The sequence below is a fragment of the Plectropomus leopardus genome, chromosome 6 (genome assembly GCF_008729295.1).
Source record: "Plectropomus leopardus isolate mb chromosome 6, YSFRI_Pleo_2.0, whole genome shotgun sequence".
Taxonomy (NCBI): domain Eukaryota; kingdom Metazoa; phylum Chordata; class Actinopteri; order Perciformes; family Serranidae; genus Plectropomus; species Plectropomus leopardus.
Window position 1 is genome coordinate 28414584 of NC_056468.1, and position 22683 is coordinate 28437266.

General features: G+C 39.6%; 1 protein-coding gene across 1 annotated transcript in view; it reads left to right on the plus strand.

The window, feature by feature from the left end:
- Positions 1 to 21588, plus strand: part of aacs (acetoacetyl-CoA synthetase) — a 47347-nt gene extending 25759 nt beyond the window's left edge. Inside the window, exons 11-18 of the mRNA XM_042487708.1 lie at positions 6290 to 6354; positions 9290 to 9412; positions 15464 to 15577; positions 16442 to 16567; positions 17699 to 17768; positions 18257 to 18315; positions 18742 to 18944; positions 19068 to 21588. Coding sequence (XP_042343642.1) covers positions 6290 to 6354; positions 9290 to 9412; positions 15464 to 15577; positions 16442 to 16567; positions 17699 to 17768; positions 18257 to 18315; positions 18742 to 18944; positions 19068 to 19205 — 898 coding nt within the window. The 3' untranslated portion in view covers positions 19206 to 21588. The remainder of the gene's footprint in view (positions 1 to 6289; positions 6355 to 9289; positions 9413 to 15463; positions 15578 to 16441; positions 16568 to 17698; positions 17769 to 18256; positions 18316 to 18741; positions 18945 to 19067) is intronic.
- Positions 21589 to 22683: the final 1095 nt, after the last annotated feature.

The window sequence follows — 22683 nt, forward strand, 5'->3', positions numbered from 1 at the left end:
ACCTCAGACACATTTTCCAGATCCTCGCGTTATGTAGAAAAACCCTCTGGGAGAGGCTGACATGAGGTTTTTTAACACCCTCCTCTTCTGAATTGAGGTTGGACATTTTAATTGGGGCTAAATCTGTCAAAGCCTTGGAGAGTCTTAAACTAACATTGAGGCTTCCCCCGTAGCCTTGACTTTTGTTGGTTAGCTGTGGAAATGTAATATCTACTTTGGCTGTTGAATTCCTATGCCGCATCACGTTGAAAAATTGACATTTCCAGTTTTAAATAACTTTGTAGATATTTTTTGAAAGATTGCATTTTCAATTATGGGAAAGGAGTGGTGCTGTAATTTTACACAACAAACTTTCTCTTTGCTATAATGGATTATGGCAGATTTGCTGCTTTTGAGAAAAGGAAAAAGCGAGGGGAGGCTGAGGCAGGGGGAGAGTCTCAGAAGACATTAGGTTTACTTTTGGTTGTCCAGTAGTTTTCTGTGCTTCTAAACATGCTGCTTGAGAGAGACTAAAGAATGTGAGCCACTGTAGAAGCTCTTTATGTACAATTTTATTGCATTTTCATTTTATTTCGGTACCACTAAAACAGAAGAAAATCAGTCACAAAATGTGTAACATGAATGTGTCATACTTAATGTTTTTGAAAGAGGGTAATTATAAGCACATCACAAAGGTGCAAGGCTATTAAAACATGACAAAGGTAGGATCGAAACATCTGGGATAAACTTGTGTGGCATGCAGTCAGTGTGCAGTCATTATCTTTTTTCCTCATTGATTGATGTTTTTGTCAGAAATACTGATTTCAGTGTCACTAAACTATAGGCAAGGCAGCAGCATTCATGGATAAAGCAAACTAAAGGTTACAGCATTCATACATGTGACAGGCTCCATGTAGGAACCGGACTTTGGAAGCTTTTCTGTTTTCTTTGAGGATCTTATTGTCTTTTCCATCTTTTGTCCATTATCTGTTGAGCAGAGATGTCAGTAAAGATCCCTCCTGTACTTTTGTACCAACTATAGAAATGTTGTCTCTTGCCAATGCAAAACTCTCAGTGACCCTCTTTGAAGGAGAGAACTACAGACGCAGTTAGGCAGATTGCATCTTGCCAGCTCAGTTACAGTTTTAGACACGTGGGCATAATCATTTAAAATATCCTCTTGTCTTCAAGCTGCCTCTATATGCAATCTGAAAACTCAAGTCCTCATCAGAACTTCTACAAAGATTATTTATTCCCAACACAGATCCTTACTTTTTTAAGTGCTACAGGCAGCGTTTAATTTTACTGTTAAAAAAAAAAAAAAAAAAACATAACTGCAGCCATTTTGGCCTCCGCTGAGCTTTTCTGATTGTCTGCCACCGGGTTAGATTGCAGCACAAAAGGAGAATGCTTTATAGAACAAAATAGAAAGAGCTTCCCATACTAGATGCCAGAAAGAGTGAAGGGCTGATGGAAAAATCATTTTGAACATGTTGGCCTTTTCAGTAACGCATGAGAGATAACAATTGCATTCCACAGAGAGAGGGGGGGCTGAGTACCAGCATCCTGTTTGTGTGATGAAACAACAGGGTTTATAGGAAATTAATTTGGTTCTATAAACAATAGCACTGAAAATGTTGTTGGCATGATATGTAGGCTGTTTGTCAAATCGAGCAGCTCCTCTTTATACATGACAAAAACCAAAAGGACCCGCATTTTTGGTATATTTATTAATTCAAAAAATTATGTGCTTCATACTTTTAATATCTGCAACAATTACACCATCAAACAGTGGTTTCAAACTGTTTCTTGTAACCCCCAACACCTGAGAAGAGAACAATGGTACATTTTTATATTACAATTTTTCCTGTAGTGGAGGATAAGTGCGAGAGCAGTTTAGAAAACATGCTCTGACAAGTGGGGCTTCAATTGCTACATGAGGACACGCATAGAGACACATTAACATTATAGCTGCTCGGTGGCACTCTTGTGTCTGATTGGCTTCAAGTGTGTCTTATTGGCTCAGCAGCCTCCAGAAACATGTCTGCTTTGAACCAGACACATGGGAACATTTATACATGCAGACACACACACTCTCGCAAATGGAGGCTCACAGCTACCCCTCCACCCTCCATCCTAAACACCCAATTAGTAGCCACACCTGGCCACCTGCCTCCAATCAGGAGAGAGTGACCCTTTCCATCACAGCCAGTTTTGAGCAAATCCAGAAGCGGATGGGGGGTCAGAGATGATGGATAGAATGGAGAGTGACTCTGTGTGTGTTTGAATGTGTGTGTGTGTGTGTGTGTGTGTGTGTGTGTGTGTGTGTGTGTGTGTGTGCGCGTGCGCGTGCGCAAATGACAAATGGGCTCTTTGTGGTTCAGTTTCTTTGTGTCATCTGCCTTTTCTGTTGGGTGTAAGTGAATGCTGAGAACAGATATAGTCCATATCTTTCCAGCCATACAAGATCTGCACATTCTGTAGTTAAACACACTTAACTATGGGTGTGTACTGTATACTATACACATTACAATCAAATTTATTTTTCTCAAAATTCATTTTTCTAATGTTTTCCCACTACAGAAGAAGAAACCGAATCTTAATTTTAAAATCGGGAGCTAAAAGTTTAGAAATGGAAAGAATGACTTTCAGAATTAGAAATCAAGACTCTTACAGTTTTTTTCTGAATGCATACATCCTAACAGTGATCCTCTGAAACCATTAGCACTTGTAGCCGATGCATGTACCAGGTGTGCCAAACTAAAAGCACAATCTCCGTTTCTAATTTTGTGACGTACATTTTGCAAAGCTGTGACCACAGCTCGCCACTTCACACTCACTTTTCAATACAATGACACACTTCTAGCAAAACTGTGAACCCTGGTCTCTACATTGTTACACTGTTTTGCAAAGTGCCTTTCTACATTGAAACATGAAAGCACTTTTTGATAATGAGTTCAATTACAAATCTGTGCTTGAGCACCATAAATCGACTACAGGTAAACATTTGGACAAGAATGAAGGCCATTATAGGACAGAGAGATGTTAATGAAGTCTTGTGGCCAGATCCACAACAAAGGGAAAATTAAGGAAATTTATTTTCTTACAGATTATTGTTGTTTTCTTCTGCTATGTATTAGTTGTTTGAGGAGTGTCCGAACATTTCTAGAATTGGGAAGGACGACATGGTGTCGAAACATCTAACTTAAAATGACATATTCTATAAGAAGGGGACAAAGGGTGAGGGATGCAGAGGACAAGAGGTCTGTGTAAGTGTACAGATGCATTAGGCCAGTGCACGTATCAATAGCTTCATTCCATCTGAGATATTACTTCTTAGGACCTTTGCCCTCTCACCCCCTCTAAACCTGCACTCCCCACCTCACCCTATCAACAGCCCTTATTACCACCAATCAATTCCAGCAAATCACATCTTTCACTGCAAACCAATTCCTGGTTATTGACCAAACCAGCATCAGACCGTTGCTTTGTGTCCAAGAGACTTTCTTTTTTGATTTTTTTTTTTTTTTTTTTTTGATTGACAGACATGGTTACCGTAGTGATAGAAGGCAATTTGATTGATTTGATGTCAACAAAAATAGCTTGAAAAGACAGGACGACACAGACTGAGACACAGACACACCCATCCACACAGGCAGACTTTAAAAGGCCCTTTGTTTTAGAATTAAAACTGCAGGGGAGCACAGAAGTGACGTTTTGTCACTTTCTTGCTTTTCCACATGTTGTCCAACTGTTGTCAGCTGTCAGGATGACTTCAATTCACACTGAAGAAAGCCACTTTCCCAAATCATTTCATTCCAGGGTTGTTGTGTGCAAACATCCTGTCAATACATTCTCCTCTGAACTATTTCCTTGTGGAACATTTACAAAGGAGACATTTTGTCCTGTTACGCTAGACTGACCATTATTGTGTTTGACTCCTTTTTGTTTGTTTGCTCCGTTGAAAGTCAATTCCCAATCAGTTTGTTCTTATTTTTCCTTATCTGTCCATGAAGGGTTGACTGAGCACACAAGCTCTGTTCAGCATCACCTTGCTTTACATTTACACAGTGACACACACTCCTCTCCTGGGAGCTCCCAAGTACAACCAAGCTACTGAGCAGCTCCACTGGAGCAGATGGGATTAAGGGCAAAGGCTGTTCAGTAACTGTTTTTTTTGTATTATATTTTTATATTTAGCACAGAGACATTGATATTATGCCTTGCCATGCATAGATTCAGGGCTGAACACTGAAGTAAGGTCATTCATTCATGTTTCACCATCAGTGCCTCATTCAGCAACTGAATAGTAACACCCAGTGATATTTATGGTTATATAATGCCTGTTTAACACTCTTACTATTACTCTGCCAAGTTGTCATATTTATTTATAGAGCACATTTAACAACAAACAAACGTTCATCAAAGTGCTTCACAAGAAGCAAAATATAGCAGCGGTGCGATCATTAAATTAAACAGAAAATGAACAAATAAAAACAGCCATGAAAAGGAGAAAGTAATTTAAGTCAATAAGAGCATACAATATCATCACACAATCATACCACAAAAATAGCAGTGCACAAAAAAACAAAATAAAATCCAAGTAGAATTGGGCAGTGTCATAAGATACGTCTTAAATGTCTCAGTGGACAGGGAAGTCTGATTGTTGGAGGAAGACTATTCCACATTCAACAACCAACAACTGTCACAAAGTTGCTAATGCAGCTCCCTGCATGTTTTGTTTAAAGGTGACCCCCAAATTATCATCTGGAATATCAATTATTCACCTTGTGTTATACTGAATGGGTGAAGAAAACTTTGTTTTCTTGCATACTTTCAGTTAATGAAGAATCCAAAAGCAGATGGATGGATTAAAGTCATAGGGTTCCGTGTTTAACAATAGCAAAACTATATAAAAGCATCCATTCACAAGTCTCATTTATCCAGTCGAATGCTCAATACTTCCCATACAGAGAGCCCTTTTCAACAGGGAACTAAATGGAAAGCAAAACTTATTTATGCCATCTTCAAAACCAGACTCCATTGACAAAAACAGTCATTTTAACTCGCTGAACACGGGAGCTGCTGGTCTACAAATGCCTCAATCTGTAGTATACTTGTCTTACTGTGTGGCTTTGATGAATTTGAACAAACCCTTTAAAACACCAAAGTCACACAGTAACACAAACAAGCTAACTGATCGATACAGCAACAGTAGGCCAGCAACTCCCATGTTCAGAGAGGTAAAATTACCGTCTTTTTTTTTTAGAAGGGCTGTCTGGGAAGAACTGAACATACAACAGGATAAATGACACTTGGATTATACTGCACAAATTGTGTGAGAGTTTGTAAATATTTGTTATGATTTAATTTTGCTGTCGTTTGATGTGGTCCCCCTTTAGTTCAAGCCATTAATAATGTTCAGTGTTTTAGATTCTTGGACATGCAAGAAAAATAAAGTTTTCTTCACAACTTGAAGTAAGACCGGTTGAGTAACCAAGCCACAAGCCCCAGTGTTTGGTGCAAGTCACTTTACTTGTGCAAAGTTATGAGTAAGCTTGTTGCCCCCTCATGACATTATACTACAACACATACTGTATATGCTCATCAGTCTACGTGATGTATTCGCACACTTTTTTTTTTTGGCAAGCAGAAAATGCATTTTGTTGTGCTCATTTGGCAAACAATGGTTCAAGTTCGAGCCATGATAACACAAGGCCATCAGCAAGTCATCCAACCCTTCTCCAGTATGCTGTAATAATTATCACCATCCTGATGAAGACAGTCAGAAACATTTGGGGACTAAAGCAAAATATGTTGGAGAAGAGCCTTGTTACTTGTTACTTGTTTAATTTTGGTGGACACGATCTAGAATTCCCAGCACAAATGACGATTAAAGATCATGATGTCAGCCTGTCTGTCAATCCAATTAGCTGCCCAACACTTTGGTCTTCTTGAGCAAGATTTCTCAAAAATGATCGGCCAGATTGCTATGAAATCTGGCAGTGTCTGCACCACCCCAGAGGATGATTCATCATGTTTGCTAATTTGGTTCTGTTGTTAAAAAGTTTCTGCTGTCACAATGCATAAACAATACATGTAGTATGTAGGAGGGCTTTTGCAACGGCTGCCATTGTTGGCAACACTGACGCAAATTCTTTTTTTCCCAAAAATAATGGACTTCTAATGAGGTTGAATAATGTTTTTTTTTTTAATGCTGGAAAACAATGCTTCACTGCTCCTTCATATTAGTTTGTTAAAAAAAAACTAATTTCCGTCTTTTTCTTCTTGTCTCTGTTTATCATTTCAGCATCACCATCTTTGGTACCGGGGCCAAGTGGCTATCTGTGCTGCAGGAGAGGAACCTGAAACCCGGTGAGTTGTTGCCACAGACACAAACGTGTACTACATGAGCGTGCACACAGACATCCAGAGACACACATGGACGCACACAAATAACAAGCAGAAACCCAGAGAGAAATGCCTTCACCTACACACACACACACACACACACACACACAGAACACAAACACACATCTACTCTGTGGGAATGCTGGAACAATAAGAGCAGATGGACACAATAATCATTGTAATAGTTGTGCTGTTTGACTCTAAATGCCATTTACTGCATAAATCAACAGTTTGCCCTGTGTTCTGGTTTTTGACACCAAATTGAATGGATAAAAGTGCTGTTGTGATAATTCACATGAGTCATGGATAGGACCAACTAATTGCTTTTTGTGTCACAGCTCTCCAGAGAGGGAGCCAGGTCTATACACATAATCAGAGTTGTGCTTGTGCCTATTAGCCTTCCTGCTCACCTGCATATGTGCCGCTCTCACTTTGCTTTTTTCTGTGACAAGGAAAATCCAGTTTAGAAGTGCATGTGAAAATGATTGCTGCTCTGCTGTGCTCTTTTGCAAAGGTACATACGGGGTTGTGAAAGAACAAACAAATGCCCTTTTTCTTTTTTTAAATTGGGAGGCTCCAACTGGCAATTTGGTGTTAATTTAATCCATTGAGGGGCGATTATTTTGATGGTATTTCAACTTTCATGCTTGGTTCACACTAATGGCGGTGCAGTTCTTTTGGTTGGTAAAAAACAAAGTAAAATTGAATTACATAAGCTGGCATTTGGTTTATGTAATTATATATGAAAGCTTTTGCTCTTTTGTTCCCCATTTTCTTCGTGTCCTCCTCTTCACTCCCTCATCTAAACTCAAAACTTTTTCTCCTCATCTTCATGTAAATTACCACTTATAACTAATGCAAAGGGCTTAGCTGTATCCTACTTTTCGTTACCTTTTCTTGCTTTTCTTACTTTTTACACTTTGTGTTTTACCTAATTTCTCCTCTCCTCTCCCCTCCTCTCCTCTCCTCTCCTCCCTCTCCTCTCCTCTCCTCTCCTCAATTAAATTAGCACTTATCACCGATGTTTATTGCATAAACACTTGCCGTGTGTCTCAGTTCCCAGTGCGCTGTTATAATCACCACAAATCTTTATTCATGGGGTTTGCTTTGTGTATCTTTCTGTCTGCAACTTGTAAATTAGCTACGCACGTTCCCAATTTTGTGGGTAAACAGGAAGGCATGGAAAACAAAATGTTTCTCTGTCAGTCTGACTCTCTCTGCTCCACCCCTGTTCAGTCAGCCCGCCACTTGATCCATTTGGCACTGTGTGTGTGTGTGTGTGTGTGTGTGTGTGTGTGTGTGTGTGTGTGTGTGTGTGTGTGTGTGTTTGGATGCTTATTAGAGAAAGAGGGCATTGCAGAGGGAGAGGTGTGTGTCTGTGTGTGTTTGCATATGTGTGTTTATGTGTGCAGGCATGCCTCCAAAGGGCTGGGAAGGGTAGGGGGAGCCTCTTTGCTGGCTGCCCCAGTGGACGGGCCCTTTTCCCTGGGCTGACATTTGGACCAGACACCTGGAGACATGGTGGGGGGTAGCAAGAATACCCACTGTGTGTGTGTGTGTGTGTGTGTGTGTGTGTGTGTGTGTGTGTGTGTGTGTGTGTGTGTGTGTGTGTGTGTGCGAGTGTGTGTTTGGGGAGGAGGGGTTGAAGGTCAGTTATTGGAAACTCATTAGTTTGCAGGTTGTTATTGGATTGTGGATTGTGTGTGTGTGTGTGTGTGTGTGTGAGACAAAGCGCGTGCATGCATGGACCCTGGGGATAGAGGCTAAAGGTGTGTGTGTATACGTGCATGCGTGTGGTACAAGCAAGCTCACATTTGGTGTCACATCAGGGTGGCAGATCGCAATAACACAACATGTTGGGGTGCATGGAGCCACAGCTGTGAACAGGTGCTGGCTCATGTTTAAATTCTGTGTGTGTGTGTGTGTGTGTGTTAGTGTTTGTGGATTTTTAATTTAGTAAAAAAAAAAAAAAAAAACAGTAAAAAAATGACCAACATTCAATGCCAATTGTTGATACTTGTCCATTATCTTTCATTGATACTAAAATAAATTTTTTGGTCAGTACTCAAAATGTACATTTTCAAACCCAATGATATACAGTAGGGATATTCCTAATGACTGATTTCCCTGATATTTAAGCATAAGTTTAAACGTATACTAAATATATCATGAGAGGCACCTGAAATCATTGATCAGATTTTTCAATAACTAGATCATTTTAAAAACAGCTGAAATGTATAGAATTTTTGTTTCTTGTTTTCTTGTTTTCTGTTTTATTTTCAGGATGTCCATCTGTTAATTCCATTCTCAAAAACGTGATATCTCAAGAACACTTTGAGAGAATTTCTTCAAATTTGGCACAATCATTAACATGGACTCAGCCATGGAATGATTGGATTTTGGTGGCCATAAGTCAAAAGTCAAGGTCATGTGACTTCTGTCTTATTCTTGTGAACGCAATATCTCAAGAACTAACATCCACTTTGAGTCAAGAATGAACTGATTAGATTTTGTTGATCACAGGTCCATTAAGAATGAACTAATTCGATTTGGTGGTTGAAGGTGAAAGGTCATGGTCACTGTGACCTCACAAAACATGTTTTTGGCCACATCCCAAGAATAATTCGCATGCTTATTATGACAAAGGTTCACAGAAATGTCTAAAAAGATAAAATGATGAAACGCTATGACATTATAATATTTGCAAAAATGTTTCCCTTGCCTTCACTCAACATCGTATTTCAGGAACAGAAGAGGAGACATGTGGTCAGATACTGAATTTGTTACACTAATCCTGGGTGCCCACCTTGAAACTGTGCTGACATTGTAGATCTTCTGTACAACTGAAAGGCTGTAATTCTAGTTAAGTCATTTTGTCTCGTGTCTCTTTCTGCCTCAGCGGAAACACACAACCTCCAGTCTCTCCACACCATCCTGTCCACTGGATCTCCTCTCAAACCTCAGAGCTACGACTACGTCTACCGCTGCATCAAGAGCAACGTGTTGCTGGGCTCCATCTCAGGTGACTGACTGATACACACTCTGTCTGGGACACATTTGCTCATTTTTCTGATACTTTCGCTCCATCTAAGGCCATAAGTACCAGAAGCTTTTCCAAATACTTTTGCTGTGTTATACATTAACATTGGCAGCTTCACATAAAAATGCAAAATGAATCAACAAAGCATCTGTGACACAAAAGGACTGACACACACAAAGGGGGAAAAAAATTGTATAGAACTGTGCATTCTCCTCACCACCCACAACGCCTGTGCACACACTCACACACACAAATGCAAGCCCTCTCAGCCCATTGTTACGCTGACAGGACAATAGAATGCTATCTGTCTCTCTCTGTGAGTCCTGAAACGTTTAACATTTAGCACAGCCTGGGTGACTGACATATTACGGACACACACGTTGAGGAGCAGCTTTTGATCGTCACACACGCACAGACTGAGTGACAACCCTGATGGGTGTAGCATATAGCCACAGATGCATACATACACAAAAACACTTACACACATGCACACAATGACCTGCAGGCAGACGGATTAGATACACAAGTGGCGACTGAAATGTCACCCAGAGAGAGAAGAAGAGAAGGACAGAAACAGCTGAGTGACTCATTGATTTACATCTATGTATTTTTTCTTTAAGTTATTTTTGCTGTTGTATAATCACCCATGCCTGCATGTGTCTCTGCACAAATTTTGTATTACTACATTTGTTTGTTTTTTTTACAATCGCAGCCACTGTAGAAGTCAAGTGTTTATGTCAATAGTAATGACCAAGGCTGTGTCTAACCTTTTCAATTCTACATACTTAACTCTCAATTTTTCATTCTGTATTGAGGGGTAAACAGAGATTTCAGACAATCATCGTTACTGAGAGGTACAGTGTTGCATAACGTAATTATATATACATACAGAGACAGACGCACACCTCAATGGCCACAGCCACGGGTCCTGAATCTAATAGGAGGCTGGTTAAAGGAAAAGCTGTTTTTATGCAATGTGATTTTTATTTAGACGGGGACAGTGCACAATGAAACATTAACCTTATATAAAACAAGAAGAGCTGCATTGTACCAGGTTTAAGCAAAATTGCTATTTTCCGCCCGTAGTCACTGGCAGGTAGGTGGAACAAATAAATGCATTTCAGATTTTGATGTAAATAGAGACAAATAACAGACATTATCATCCCCATATCCCACCCCACCTAATCATGCTAAATCACAAATTTGTACAAAATTGCAGCAACAAAATTACCAGGGCACATTCATTACCACATCCTAAAACCAGTTTGCCCCTCTCCCACGCCCCAACATTCACGAATATGCGCAAAATATAAATTTAGTATAATAAAAATGAGATTGGTACAAGGCTGCACAATCCTAAATCCTGAACCCCACACCCCGAATGGAATACTTCACAACCAAAAACAACTATTTGTCAGTCACTGTGTTACCTTGAATTTCTTGCCTTCATGATAAACAAAGACTCCAAAAGCTCAGAAAATTCTTGATAAATTGAAGTCCAATATGTCCACATCTAACGACAGCAAAACTCTTTATTAACATGCATTTAAAAACTTTTTCACAACTCATGTAGTATAATCCAAGTCTCATTTATACAGTCATATGCTCAGTACCTCCTGAACAGACAGCACATTGTAATGGAGATCTGATATGACATAGCCGTGATCTCTTCAAAGCCAGACTCCTATGACAAAAACAATAATTTTACCTCATTAGCACAGCGGCTGCTGGTCTATCACTGCCTCGATTGATAGTTTTTGTTATTGTGTGGCTTTGCTGAATTCAAACTAACTCTTTAAAACACAGAAGTCATGTAATAAAACAAAAATAATTAACTGATCGAGGCAGTGATAGACCAGCAGCTCCTGTGTTCAGCAAGGTAAAATTACTGATTTTTTGTTTGTTAAAATTGAATCTGACTTTGAAGAGGTCGAAGTTTTACTTTAGTTCAATTATAAATGGTAAGATTTTAGCAAAAATGCATGTGCTTGGGAAGTATTGAGCATACAACTGGATTAGTGAGACTTGGATTATACTGCACAAATTATGTGAGAGTTTACTAGGGACACTTAAATTTATCGTGGATTTTCTGCATTTATGAATTCTTTGATCTCTGGAGGTATGCGAGGCAAGCGAAGGTTTTTTTTCATTTCAACAAAACACAGAGTGAGTAGCTGAAATACAAATTTTCATTTTGGGAGTGAAGTATTCTTTTAGTACAACTTGGATCTTATTTTTAAAGTGTTGGCCATCACTCCTATTTATCATCATAACATTTTACTAAGTTTGCCGAGATTTGGGAACATGGTGACAACAAAAAAACAAGAAGTCAAGAAAACAAGAAACAAGAACAGTCTGACCATGCATATGCCGAGATTTGCCAAAATTGTGTGAAAGAGAAAACAAAGGTGAACTCTAAAAGTTTCACTCAAACTCTCTGCTGTCAACACTGATCACAATTTACAGTTTGACAACTGTACTTACCAAACGTCTTTCTGTAGTTGTGAGCACAAACAGTTGTCTGGGAAAATAAATTATTTTGGTCATTCTATTTAAACTCCAATTATACTGATGTTAGTATTTTGGCCTAACCGCTTGTTTACAGTCCGCGATCGCCTTAACACGCCTTACTACACTGTAAGGCTGAGTTGGTAATTAAAAAGGGACCATCCCGTTAAATAATCAAAATCAGATATTTTTTCTAAATTGCTCATCCCAAGTGCTCCATAAGACTTTGTTGCAGCAATGTTTTGTGTTTCTAAATCTCAGCAGTTGCTTTGATGAGTACAGTGTTATCATAATTTATAAAGGGGACATCCATAACTATAAGATTCACCCAAGTTGTAATAAATTGTAATTATCTTTTAAGATTATTATTTTTTGGAATATAGTGACAAGATGTGTGTGGGGGCAGGACCTTGTCGCCAAGGGCAACAGCAGGCTCCAACCCTGTTGGCTGCCAACAGACCTAACCTTGACCCCTGAGGTCAACACTCACCATGTGTGTGTGTGTGTGTGTGTGTGTGTGTGTGTGTGTGTGTGTGTGTGTGTGTGTGTTCATGGGATTTACCACAGCGTATGGGGCTGACTGGTGGTCACAGTGACATATGTGATGGGCCCCTTTGTAGGTTTCACCCTGTGTCACTGCGTGTGTGTGTGTAAAAAATGTTTCTGATGTGTGTGAGTTAATGTGAATATTGTTATACATATATTTCAGGGTGTGTGTGTGTGTGTGTATATATGTGTATGTGTGTGTGTGCGTGTGTGTGTGTGTGTGTGTGTGTGTGTGTGTGTGTGTGTGTGTGTGTGTGTGTGTTTATTCTGTCAGCAGGGATTACAGACCCCTGCTGAGCCCCATTGGCGGATTTTAACACTTTCACTGCTGGATTTCCTCCATCCTTATATACCACCGTCTGACTGCCCATATGTCACTTCTTTTCTTTTCTTTTTGCTCCTTCTCTTCTCTTTCTCTTCTCTTTCTTCTCTTCTTCTCTTCTCTTCTTCTCTTCTCTTCTCTTCTCTTCTCTTCTCTTCTCTTTCTCTCTTCTCTTCTCTTCTCTTCTCTTCTCTCCCCTCTCCTCTCCTCTTTTTTTCTCTTTCATCTTTTTGTTTTTTTCCCCCTTACTCTGTGAAGTTGAGTTTATTGTGTTTGCACATGCACATGCGCCTACTCTGACTTTACTGATGTGCATTCTTTTCATAATTCATTTTTAAATATATGACTGCATGCGTAGGTTAGCTGGATGTTTTTGTGTCTCAGTTGGTGGCTTTGTCTGACCCCAAACTGTGCTAGAGGATGTTCAAAGCACTCACACCTACACAAATGAAAGCAGCCGTGCGCACACACGCACACACACACACACACACACACACACATGTACACACACGTACACACACACATACACACACAAATATATACACACACAAACTGGGAAGTTCAAAAAAATCTTTTTCTTCACTGTTCAGAATAGTCACTGCTGTTGGAAACATCACATCAGTGTGACAAGTTACCCTCTTGTGTATACACTCATAATACACACACACACACAAACACACACACACACACTAAATGGCTGATGATGGAAGGCATCCTAAGAAAGCCGCATTGGCTTTTGGCTTAAAATATACTTGTGTGTGCGTGTGTGTTTTTGTGTGTGTACCCACCCATTAAAACAAGTGTAATAATAAAATAATTGCGTGTCTTCCCACTATAAGTGTGTGTGTTTAATCAGAAGACAAAGTTTCTACTTCCTCCTGGGAGCCATTAAAGCTCAATAAAGAGCCTGGCAGAAAGAGAGAGAGACAAAGAGAGTGAACGAGTGTGAAGAACAGAAAGAAAAGCAAGAGGAAAGGAAGGAAGGAGCTGTAGAAGGGCAGAGAGCAGTCGAGAGTGACAGCGAACAAGATGGATGGATGGAGTCTGTGATAGAGAGAGGGAACGAAACAGGGAGGTAGAGATGAAACAAATGGGAAGAGAGATGAATAGAAGGTGTCAGAAATAGTAAATGATTGGAAGGTGGAAAGAGACAAATGGATGGTGCGGCAGAGGAGGTGTGTGTGCGTGTGTGTGTGTGTGTGTGTGTGTGTGTGTGTGTGTGTGGATTCATGCTGCAACAGTGTAGAACTTCTATATAGGTCAATGGAGGTGGAGCAGGGCACTAACACTGCCAGTTTGTGTTGTCGTAATGCAAGATTGATACCAAAACTAAGTTTAGTAATTTCTCAGGTTGGTTGTCACTATGATGCTATACTTAGTTAGATACCTTATCTTGCTGGTTAGTAAACAAGCTATAAAATGTAAGTTTACCATTTGAGACTGATTATTTGGAACTTGTTTGTTATAACGTTTAGCTTTATTATTCTTTTTTATACTTTAACTTTAAGCTGCAGTATTTAACTTTTTTTGTTACTAGGGTGAAGAAAACCCCCACAACTAACACATTATGACTGTATTACTGGGAAAACAATGAGTTACTCCCAATTTTGATGCTATATAAATCATTTACCGAGCTAATTTGCCAAATATTTGGTAATTACAGCCTCTAAAATGTATAAAATGTGATTTGCTACTCTTAGCTGTTGTAGTATATTATGGTATTTTGTATATATGTAAAGTTTTAGACTGTTAATCAGACTACTACAAAAATGGATTTTGTCTCCATCACCAATTTCCCTGTTCATAAAAAACTGTGCAGGTGTGAATTTGTATGTAACTCACCCGTTTACATTTTAAGGCTTAAAGTTCTGAATAATTAAGGGCATGGATAATGAATGACAGGCTGTGAGGCATCAAGTCAGCCAATCAGTCAGATCTACCCCTCGTTCCTCCACAGATCCACCCTCTTGTCCAAATATGTTAACTTCTGGCTCTAAATATCACTCATATCAGTTCTAACACCAATATATACAGTACAATATATACAGCACAATGTATACAGTTGAATGAAACAAGCTATATAAGTTCCCTCTAGGAAGTTATGGTGGACATTTTGTAGTATTTTTAGAAGTTTTATTGACTCATAATCATGTATAATCATTTATTGGAAAATAAACAATACATTAATGAATTTTGCAGCAATAGTCATAGTTTGTCATCCCTATAGGACAGGTTGTCCATTAATTGCAGGGGTTCAGTCCCCTTGGTGGCGGCCAAAATGTCAAACTCCTGGCATCAAAACTGTGGGTGATGTCACGGTGGTCCATTTCTTTTATACAGTCTGTGGCCAAATGGTAACTTTGTCTTTCAGTTTTGTGTACAGTTGTTGTTTTTTTATTGGACTGGACCCTTTTTGAAAACAGCTACTGCTGGAAAAGGTGTTAGTGAGAGCAGTAAACCATCCTCCCCATCACCACTTTTAAATCCCAAAGATTACCTAACTGAGACGAGAAGCTTCATAAAGGTGCAGAGATTTCTATTGAAGTATATATATTATATATACTTCAATACTATTGAAGTATACATATTTAATTTCAAACCATAAACCAACTAAATCTCTCCCTCTGTGTCTATTTTTCTTTCATCTCGCTTCCTAGGCGGCACTGACATCGTGTCATGTTTCATGGGTCAGAACCCAACAGTTCCAGTGTATCGGGGCGAGATCCAAACAAGGAACCTCGGCATCGCTGTGGAAGCCTGGAGCCTTGACGGTAAGAGTGAGTGTGTGTGGCTGAACTGCTCACAAATGGAGCACCACTGCCTTTGTCAACATTCAGCCAAAACTCTATCAAGGGATTTACTGAGAAATCTATGTTGACAACAGAGTCCAGGGATCATGCAGAAGTTGTAAAGAAGTTGCTGGTTTGAATCTTAGGAGGAAAAAGAAAAATATTAATGAGGAATATTAATCAGTCGACTGCTGAGATGCCCTTGAGCAAATTTCCCATCTGCCTCTGGAGCTGCTTAACAGAACAAGACTGCAGTCATACTTGGTTGCTTCCATATGCTGATGTACCTGTATGCATTGGCATGAATTTCAAGCTAGCCATTGCTGAAAAATCAAGAGGGTAAATGGTGGACGTTCCCTGGGTAAATACAGGTAAAAACGTCAGGGAAACGCTTTTTTAAAAAATTAACAATCCAAACAAAAGGGAGAGATTTTTATCTTGCTGGGAGTCTTCAAAGCCCTCTATGTTTTTTTCATTGATTTAAGTCCCTTGTTCCCCAGCTCCCGATCCCTGCTGCAGGCTGTGCTGGCATATCTCCACCACCTCAAAGGAGAGTGGATTGAGGGATAATTTAAAGGCAGTTTTGTAGGAAGAGCTTGGGATTATATTAGTCGGTCTCTAAGCCTATAACACCGTCCTGAGGGAGGAGGTGAGGTCTGTGTGAAACCACACACTAAAGTGTATCAGGTTCTCTGAGTGTGGGATACATCACCAGGTGATTTTTTTTTTATCTGAAAATGATTTATATATGTGTGTGAGTGTGTTTGTGTATGTGTGTATTTTGGCAAAGTATATTCAGAGCGTCTACCTTTTTTTTCCGTGTGAAATATGTGTGTGTGTGGACAGGTAAGCCTGTATGGGGAGAGAGCGGAGAGCTTGTGTGCTTGAAACCAATCCCCTGCCAGCCAACACACTTCTGGAATGACGAGAATGGGAGCAAATATCACAAAGCGTACTTTTCTACATATCCTGGTAAGCACAGGAACACCAATTTGGATGTTTTCAGCCCGTTAGCTGGCTGTTATCTATGGTTTTGAGCCTCATAGATATGGGTTTGAAGAGGCCTGCCACACCTACAGTTAGGTTCAAAGACTGTTATCAGCTTATTAAATGTCTGCTAGCATTGTCAACTTTATGAAACAGTTACAATTTTCTGTCACAGTATTTAACTTTTACTTTTACTTTCATTAGGTTTAGTCACAAACACTGTTGTAGATAGGGCTGCCTCTTGAAAATCAACGATTCGAATCATCATTCGGAAACCAGTCAACTGAAATTGCGTTAAGTTGAGCAGTTTCTTTGGAAAGTCAGTGTGCTGTGCAGTGTACAGTGTTCAGTGTTTACTCCATGGCAAAGTCTGGGGACCAAACCATCCCCAGATTTTGCTATGGAGTGAACGCTCCTAACTTTCTTTTCTACCTCCTTTTTTCTACTCTGTTAGAATTAGCTGCGTGCATGATGCAGAGGAGGAAGAGACTCTGCACCTCTGGCTCTGCAATAGCATTATATTTTCATTTCTGCTTAGAAGTGGTGAATTTAAAGCTCACAGCAACTTACTATGACACAATCTTTGGCTTTTGCTTGATATCCAGTGGCGGCAAAAAATTTTGCGATCCACCCAGCGTGTTTACATGAATGCTGCTGTTAGTTTTAGGAAAACATCATTATAAGCCAGTTTTAGAAGTCTCTGGTTGAAATAAGTCAAAGCTGACATTTTGTTTCACATGGGTGCAAAAACTCTTCTTTCCTTGGTGACAGTTCTGATTTTGCTGCCGTCATAACAACAGTAAACATAAACTGCTATTTCAGGGCCTGATAAAAGCCGTTTGAACTTTATAGTAGGTGTTGCTAGGACCTTCAAACCCATGTCTGTCACGCTTATAACCACTGACCATTTAATGGCCTGATAACAGCTGTATTAGCTGACAGAAACATTATATATCAATACTAACTTAGATGTAGTAAACATATACACGTAACACTTTGCATGCATGCATTTAACATACTTTGATTAATTTTTTATATTGCGTTTATTGTGGTTTTATGGTTTTGCGTCTGTTTTAAATGTGTTTTTTCCTTTTACCACATTCTTGTTTTCTCCAGGGGTGTGGGCCCACGGAGACTACTGTAAAATCAACCCAAAGACAGGAGGCATTGTCATGCTGGGCAGAAGGTCAGACATTAACTGTTCTACACAGGGAAGAGCTACTGAATGTTGAAATAAACAGTTTTTTTACTTTAAATTTAGATGATTCATTTACTTATGGTACAACTGTGCAAGTGGACAGTTTAAAGTGGCCTATTTGTGCATAAGCTGTGGCACAGCACTACACTGTATTGTTCAGAAAGCTCTGTAGCATGTACTGGCTTTTAAGCTGCTTTATGACACAATATAAGATTGCTTTATGTCAAAAAACAGCAGAAGAGGATTCAGTTCTTCCAGGATAAATGGAGATAAACTGAAACTATGGAATATACTTGTATGGAAGCAAATATTAGAGAAACATATAGTTGCCATATTGTATAAAGAGAGAAAAATCATGAGCTTACATGAACAGAAATTGTTTTGTATGGTGGTAGTTTTCTTTTGCTGTGTGACAAGATGGATTCTCAATGACAGACACCAGAGTTTTGGATCTTGAACTTGTGTTTGTTCTGCAGTGACGGTACATTGAACCCCAACGGAGTCCGATTTGGCAGCTCGGAGATCTACAACATTGGTGAGTGTTGAAAGTTACAGGTGGAAGTGTAGGTGTAAGAAAGGATGAAATGATGAAAGATAACGGCAAAGCATTTTTGTGATCTTAAATCGAGTCATGGTCCTCTTTTAAGACGGTTAAAAAAATGTTTTGTCAATCGTCAATTATTTGTTAAGCCAACAGAATGCGGAAAAAGCACACTTTCTTCTTAGTATTGGCAACAGGAATGTAGTTTCTGTGCTTATTTGGAAGTTGTGAAAGGTGAAACATTTTTCTCTGTTCTTGCTCAAACTTTTGCAACAATCCATTTTTTCCTTTTCTCTGTTCTTTGCTCCCTGACTCTTTTCACCTCTCACCTCCTCTTCTCTCTTCACCTCTCATCTGCTCTCCTCATTTTTGTTTTGCCTCCGTGTCCTCTACTCTGACCTTTTTCTCTTCTCTCTGCAGTGGAGGCGTTTGAGGAAGTGACAGACAGTCTTTGCGTTCCTCAGTACAACGCCGATGGAGAGGAGCGAGTTATTTTGTTCTTAAAGATGGCACCTGGTAAGCCCTTCTGTCCAGAGCTGGTGGCGAAGATTAAAGGAGCCATCAGAAAAGCTCTGTCTGCCCGACACGTCCCCGCTCTGCTGCTGGAGACCAGAGACATTCCTGTAAGAGAAATATGAATATCACTCAGATATGAACAAACCTGTCAGATTATCCTGTCACAGTGGTTACAACTGTAAAAGTCACTTCTGGGTTGAGTGACAGCACTTTTCTTCATCCCTCTGCAGTACACCATCAGCGGTAAGAAGGTGGAGGTGGCTGTGAAGCAGGTGATTGCTGGCCGGGAGGTGGCGCAAAGAGGAGCTTTTTCCAACCCTGATTCACTGGACCTCTACAAGAACATTCCTGAACTGCAAAACTATTAGAGCTGAGACTTCACTGAGCTGGAGAGTGAGGACCACCTCAGAAGAATTCAGCTTAGTTTTTAAATTAACTTTATTCAAATTTACAGGAACAGGGAGACGTGCAAATGCATTGCAGTGGTAGTTTACCAAAGCCATATTTGCATAGGACTATTATTAGCAGGGGGCCTCTAGTCATTCGGAAAAACTGCAGAGGTCGATTGTGATCTCAGTTCTGTGTGAATCTGCCATGTCTGTAATTTGTGAGGTAAAAACTACAGCAAAATTACTTGCCATATTTCGCCAAACACAGAGGTAAGAGGTCACATGAAATTATTAGTCCCGTGCAAAACAGCATTTCTGCGATATGGAGTCAAATTTAGGTCTTTTGATTTTGTATGCTCTTCCTGGTTGAGAATTAAGGAGGCTGTGTTGGCAATTACAGTTTTCACAGCATTTTAGGTGCAGGAGGCCTATCTCATGACACTGCATGGAGACCCATTTGCTAAAAGAGCAAGGTCAAATCCATCAGAGGACAGAAATCTCAAAAAAATTATGCAGTGGATGACTATGTGTGACTATGAAGATTATATGTGGCAGCTTGATTAAGCCCCACTGAAAACAGGGTTCCCATGAATTTTCAGGGACAAAATTTTTACAGAAAACAAATTTGCCGTTAAGTTACATGAAGGTTGTCTAGGAAGATAACTAACAATTTCATTATACACAACAAATTTCCATTCCGAAACTTTAAATGATTTTTACTAATCCCATGATTTTTGAAGGCCTGTAAAATGTGATTGTGCAATGCCATGACTTTTGCAGGACTTTCATGACTGTGGGAACCCTGTAAAACAGGAAAAAAGGAAGTTAACACTGCACATATCTGTAAGAGGTACCGTTTAGTGTTTTGTTATTGTGTAAAATTGAGTTACAAATGACTGTGCATCATATTCGGGAGATAATGTCAGTCAGTTTGAGTTAAATACAGACTTTGCTTATCGTGTGCAAATGCGGCGCAAGAAACACAGACGAAAGGGTTAATTTCTAAATCACATGAGGTCCCCTGTAAGTACAAGTCCTGTTCGAATAGGGCTAAAGGCACCTTTGTTCAGGGCATAAAAAAGGAAAAAATGTCAAAATAACACAAAAGTTGTACAAATAATATGTAAATATAATATAATAAGTGTCCAGGCAGAAAAGAGTTGTTCCATCGGCTTGCTTTCATTCACGTGATGAGCAGCTGCTCTCAGTTTATCATGGTGTGCAAGTGAATGTCGTACAGGATTCAGCTTTGGCTATAAGATGATGTTCACTGCAGCGCATGTGAATAAGCTCACGCTCTGAAGCCACTAATAATGGAGAAGTGTAATTCAGCCACAAGCGCTTTGCTTTGGTGTCACAGTCTGATCGCTATCAACCAGTGAAGAACCATATCTGTGTGTACATGGTTTAACCCCAGCGTCGGCTCTAAGATCGTGGAAGTGTGTAGATAAACACGCACAAACATCTGGGATTAACACCTCAGCTCTGGCTCATATCATTGTATCATTGTTACAGTATGTGGTGGATGTTGCTTTATCAAATGTATATATTTGAGTATGTATTTTTTGGACTGTAAAATTACATTAACGTTCGAAATATGCATTTAAAAATTAGTGACCCAAACCTGTATATCAAAGTGAGTCTCAGAGATGGAAGGTCGTAACATGTCAGGAGTTTGGATAAATGAAGCAGAAATTCAAGATAATGCAAAACTTACTGAACTTTTTTCAGCCTAAAAAGTTATTGATCTCTTGTGTATTACATGCTCAAATCCTAATAACCATTGACTTTATTTCATTCTGCCCGATTCAACGCAAGAATTAATGCCCTCTACAAAGTTTTTCATCGGCCCTCATTTATCCAGCTAAGTCAGTCGAGGTCAAGTGAAACAGGGGTTCATTTCACCACAAAAGCCTGTATTTGTTCGTTCCATGTCTGTGTTCATGTGTCATGACTAAGAAAATTATGTCTCTTCAAATAGCTGCAGCACAGTCTGTTTTTGCTTTGTATGTGGGAAAGCTGAATTATTCAAAATTTCCTCATGCTGTGTGGCAAAGCCTTAAGGCCAGTTAATGCTATTAAAGATGAACTGCAGTGGTTGTGGTCACTAGCAGCACCACAGAGAAACTAACCAAAATGTGAATTGTGCAACAACCACAGATTTCAGTGTCAGAGAGGCATTGAATCTTTGGAGAAAAAATAAGCCAGAGGATGTGTTTCATACTAGTACAGTGGTTTTCTTACTGAACTTTCTGTGGTTTTTAAGAATTCTTTTTGTTAGCTTTTGTTTCAGTCTTTGTCACTTGTGTCAGGGTCATTTTAAACATGTTTGAAGGTACGAATGTAAACAAATTAACTGGGAAAAGTTCATCTTTAGTGTCATATTCACTGCTTATATTTTAAAAATGTTCTCTTTAAAGGTACTCTGTGGAGTTTTTGACCACTTGTGGCGCAACATGGGTCCCCATTTTGTTTATATCTTGTGCACACGCACAAGCATGCGGGTGACGAGATTCATATTCCTGCCTTTATTATCACACTATTCCACTGATTAACAGGTGGCAGTTATGTGCCAAGAAAAGTAGCAGTGCACCAGCAAAACACAGGGACAAAGAAAACTGCAAGCTAGCAAACATGGATGTAAAAAATACTAGTTTCAAGTAAAAATAAATTAGCTTTTGTTATGTGTATTTTTATGCGGTTTTTTTTAGCCCTAAAGATTCCATGAAGCTTAGTGAGAAACACAAATGTAAACATAACTTAATTTTTTTAGAAGGAAACTCCACAGGGTAGCTTTTAAACCTTCAAAGATGCACAGGCTCTCTTGTAAGCCCCGTTTTTACCTGATAATAACATGCTTCTCTAAGTGATCCGATCACAAGTGGACAGCTCTACACGCAACTGTAAATGACCAGCAACAGATTGGAATCCAAACACTTAAACCACTTGCCGAGGTGGTCTGACCACATAATGAATCTTTTGTTGTGAAAACTCTAAAGTGTCCTGATGCTCTATCCACAAGGACTACTTAATCAATACAGGACGTGGTGGTGGTTTCGGTGCAATTGCTCTATAACTTGACCATTTTACGAGTTGGATGAATTATTGTGTGACCTTTTCCCGTTTTGCCCTGTGAAAGGAGATGTGTTGAAGTCTGCCAAAAGCGATTCCTCCAGCTGTACTGAAATAACCGCTAACATGACCAGCAGCAGCTAGCAAAGTATGGACCAGGGCCCCAGCAAGTGCTTCACGCTGTGATGCAAACTGTCGTAGTGGCCAAACAGCGGAATTTAAACTCCCATGTCTCTCACATGATGCCATTGCCCAAAAAATACCTTTTCCGTAGATGTTTAGAAAGACATTTAGAAAGTCTTGCTGACTGCATAATGAAATAATTTTATCCCCATTCAAGTTAGCGTAGCTCTAAACCAGAAGTCGCAGCTCAGTCCCCAGTGCG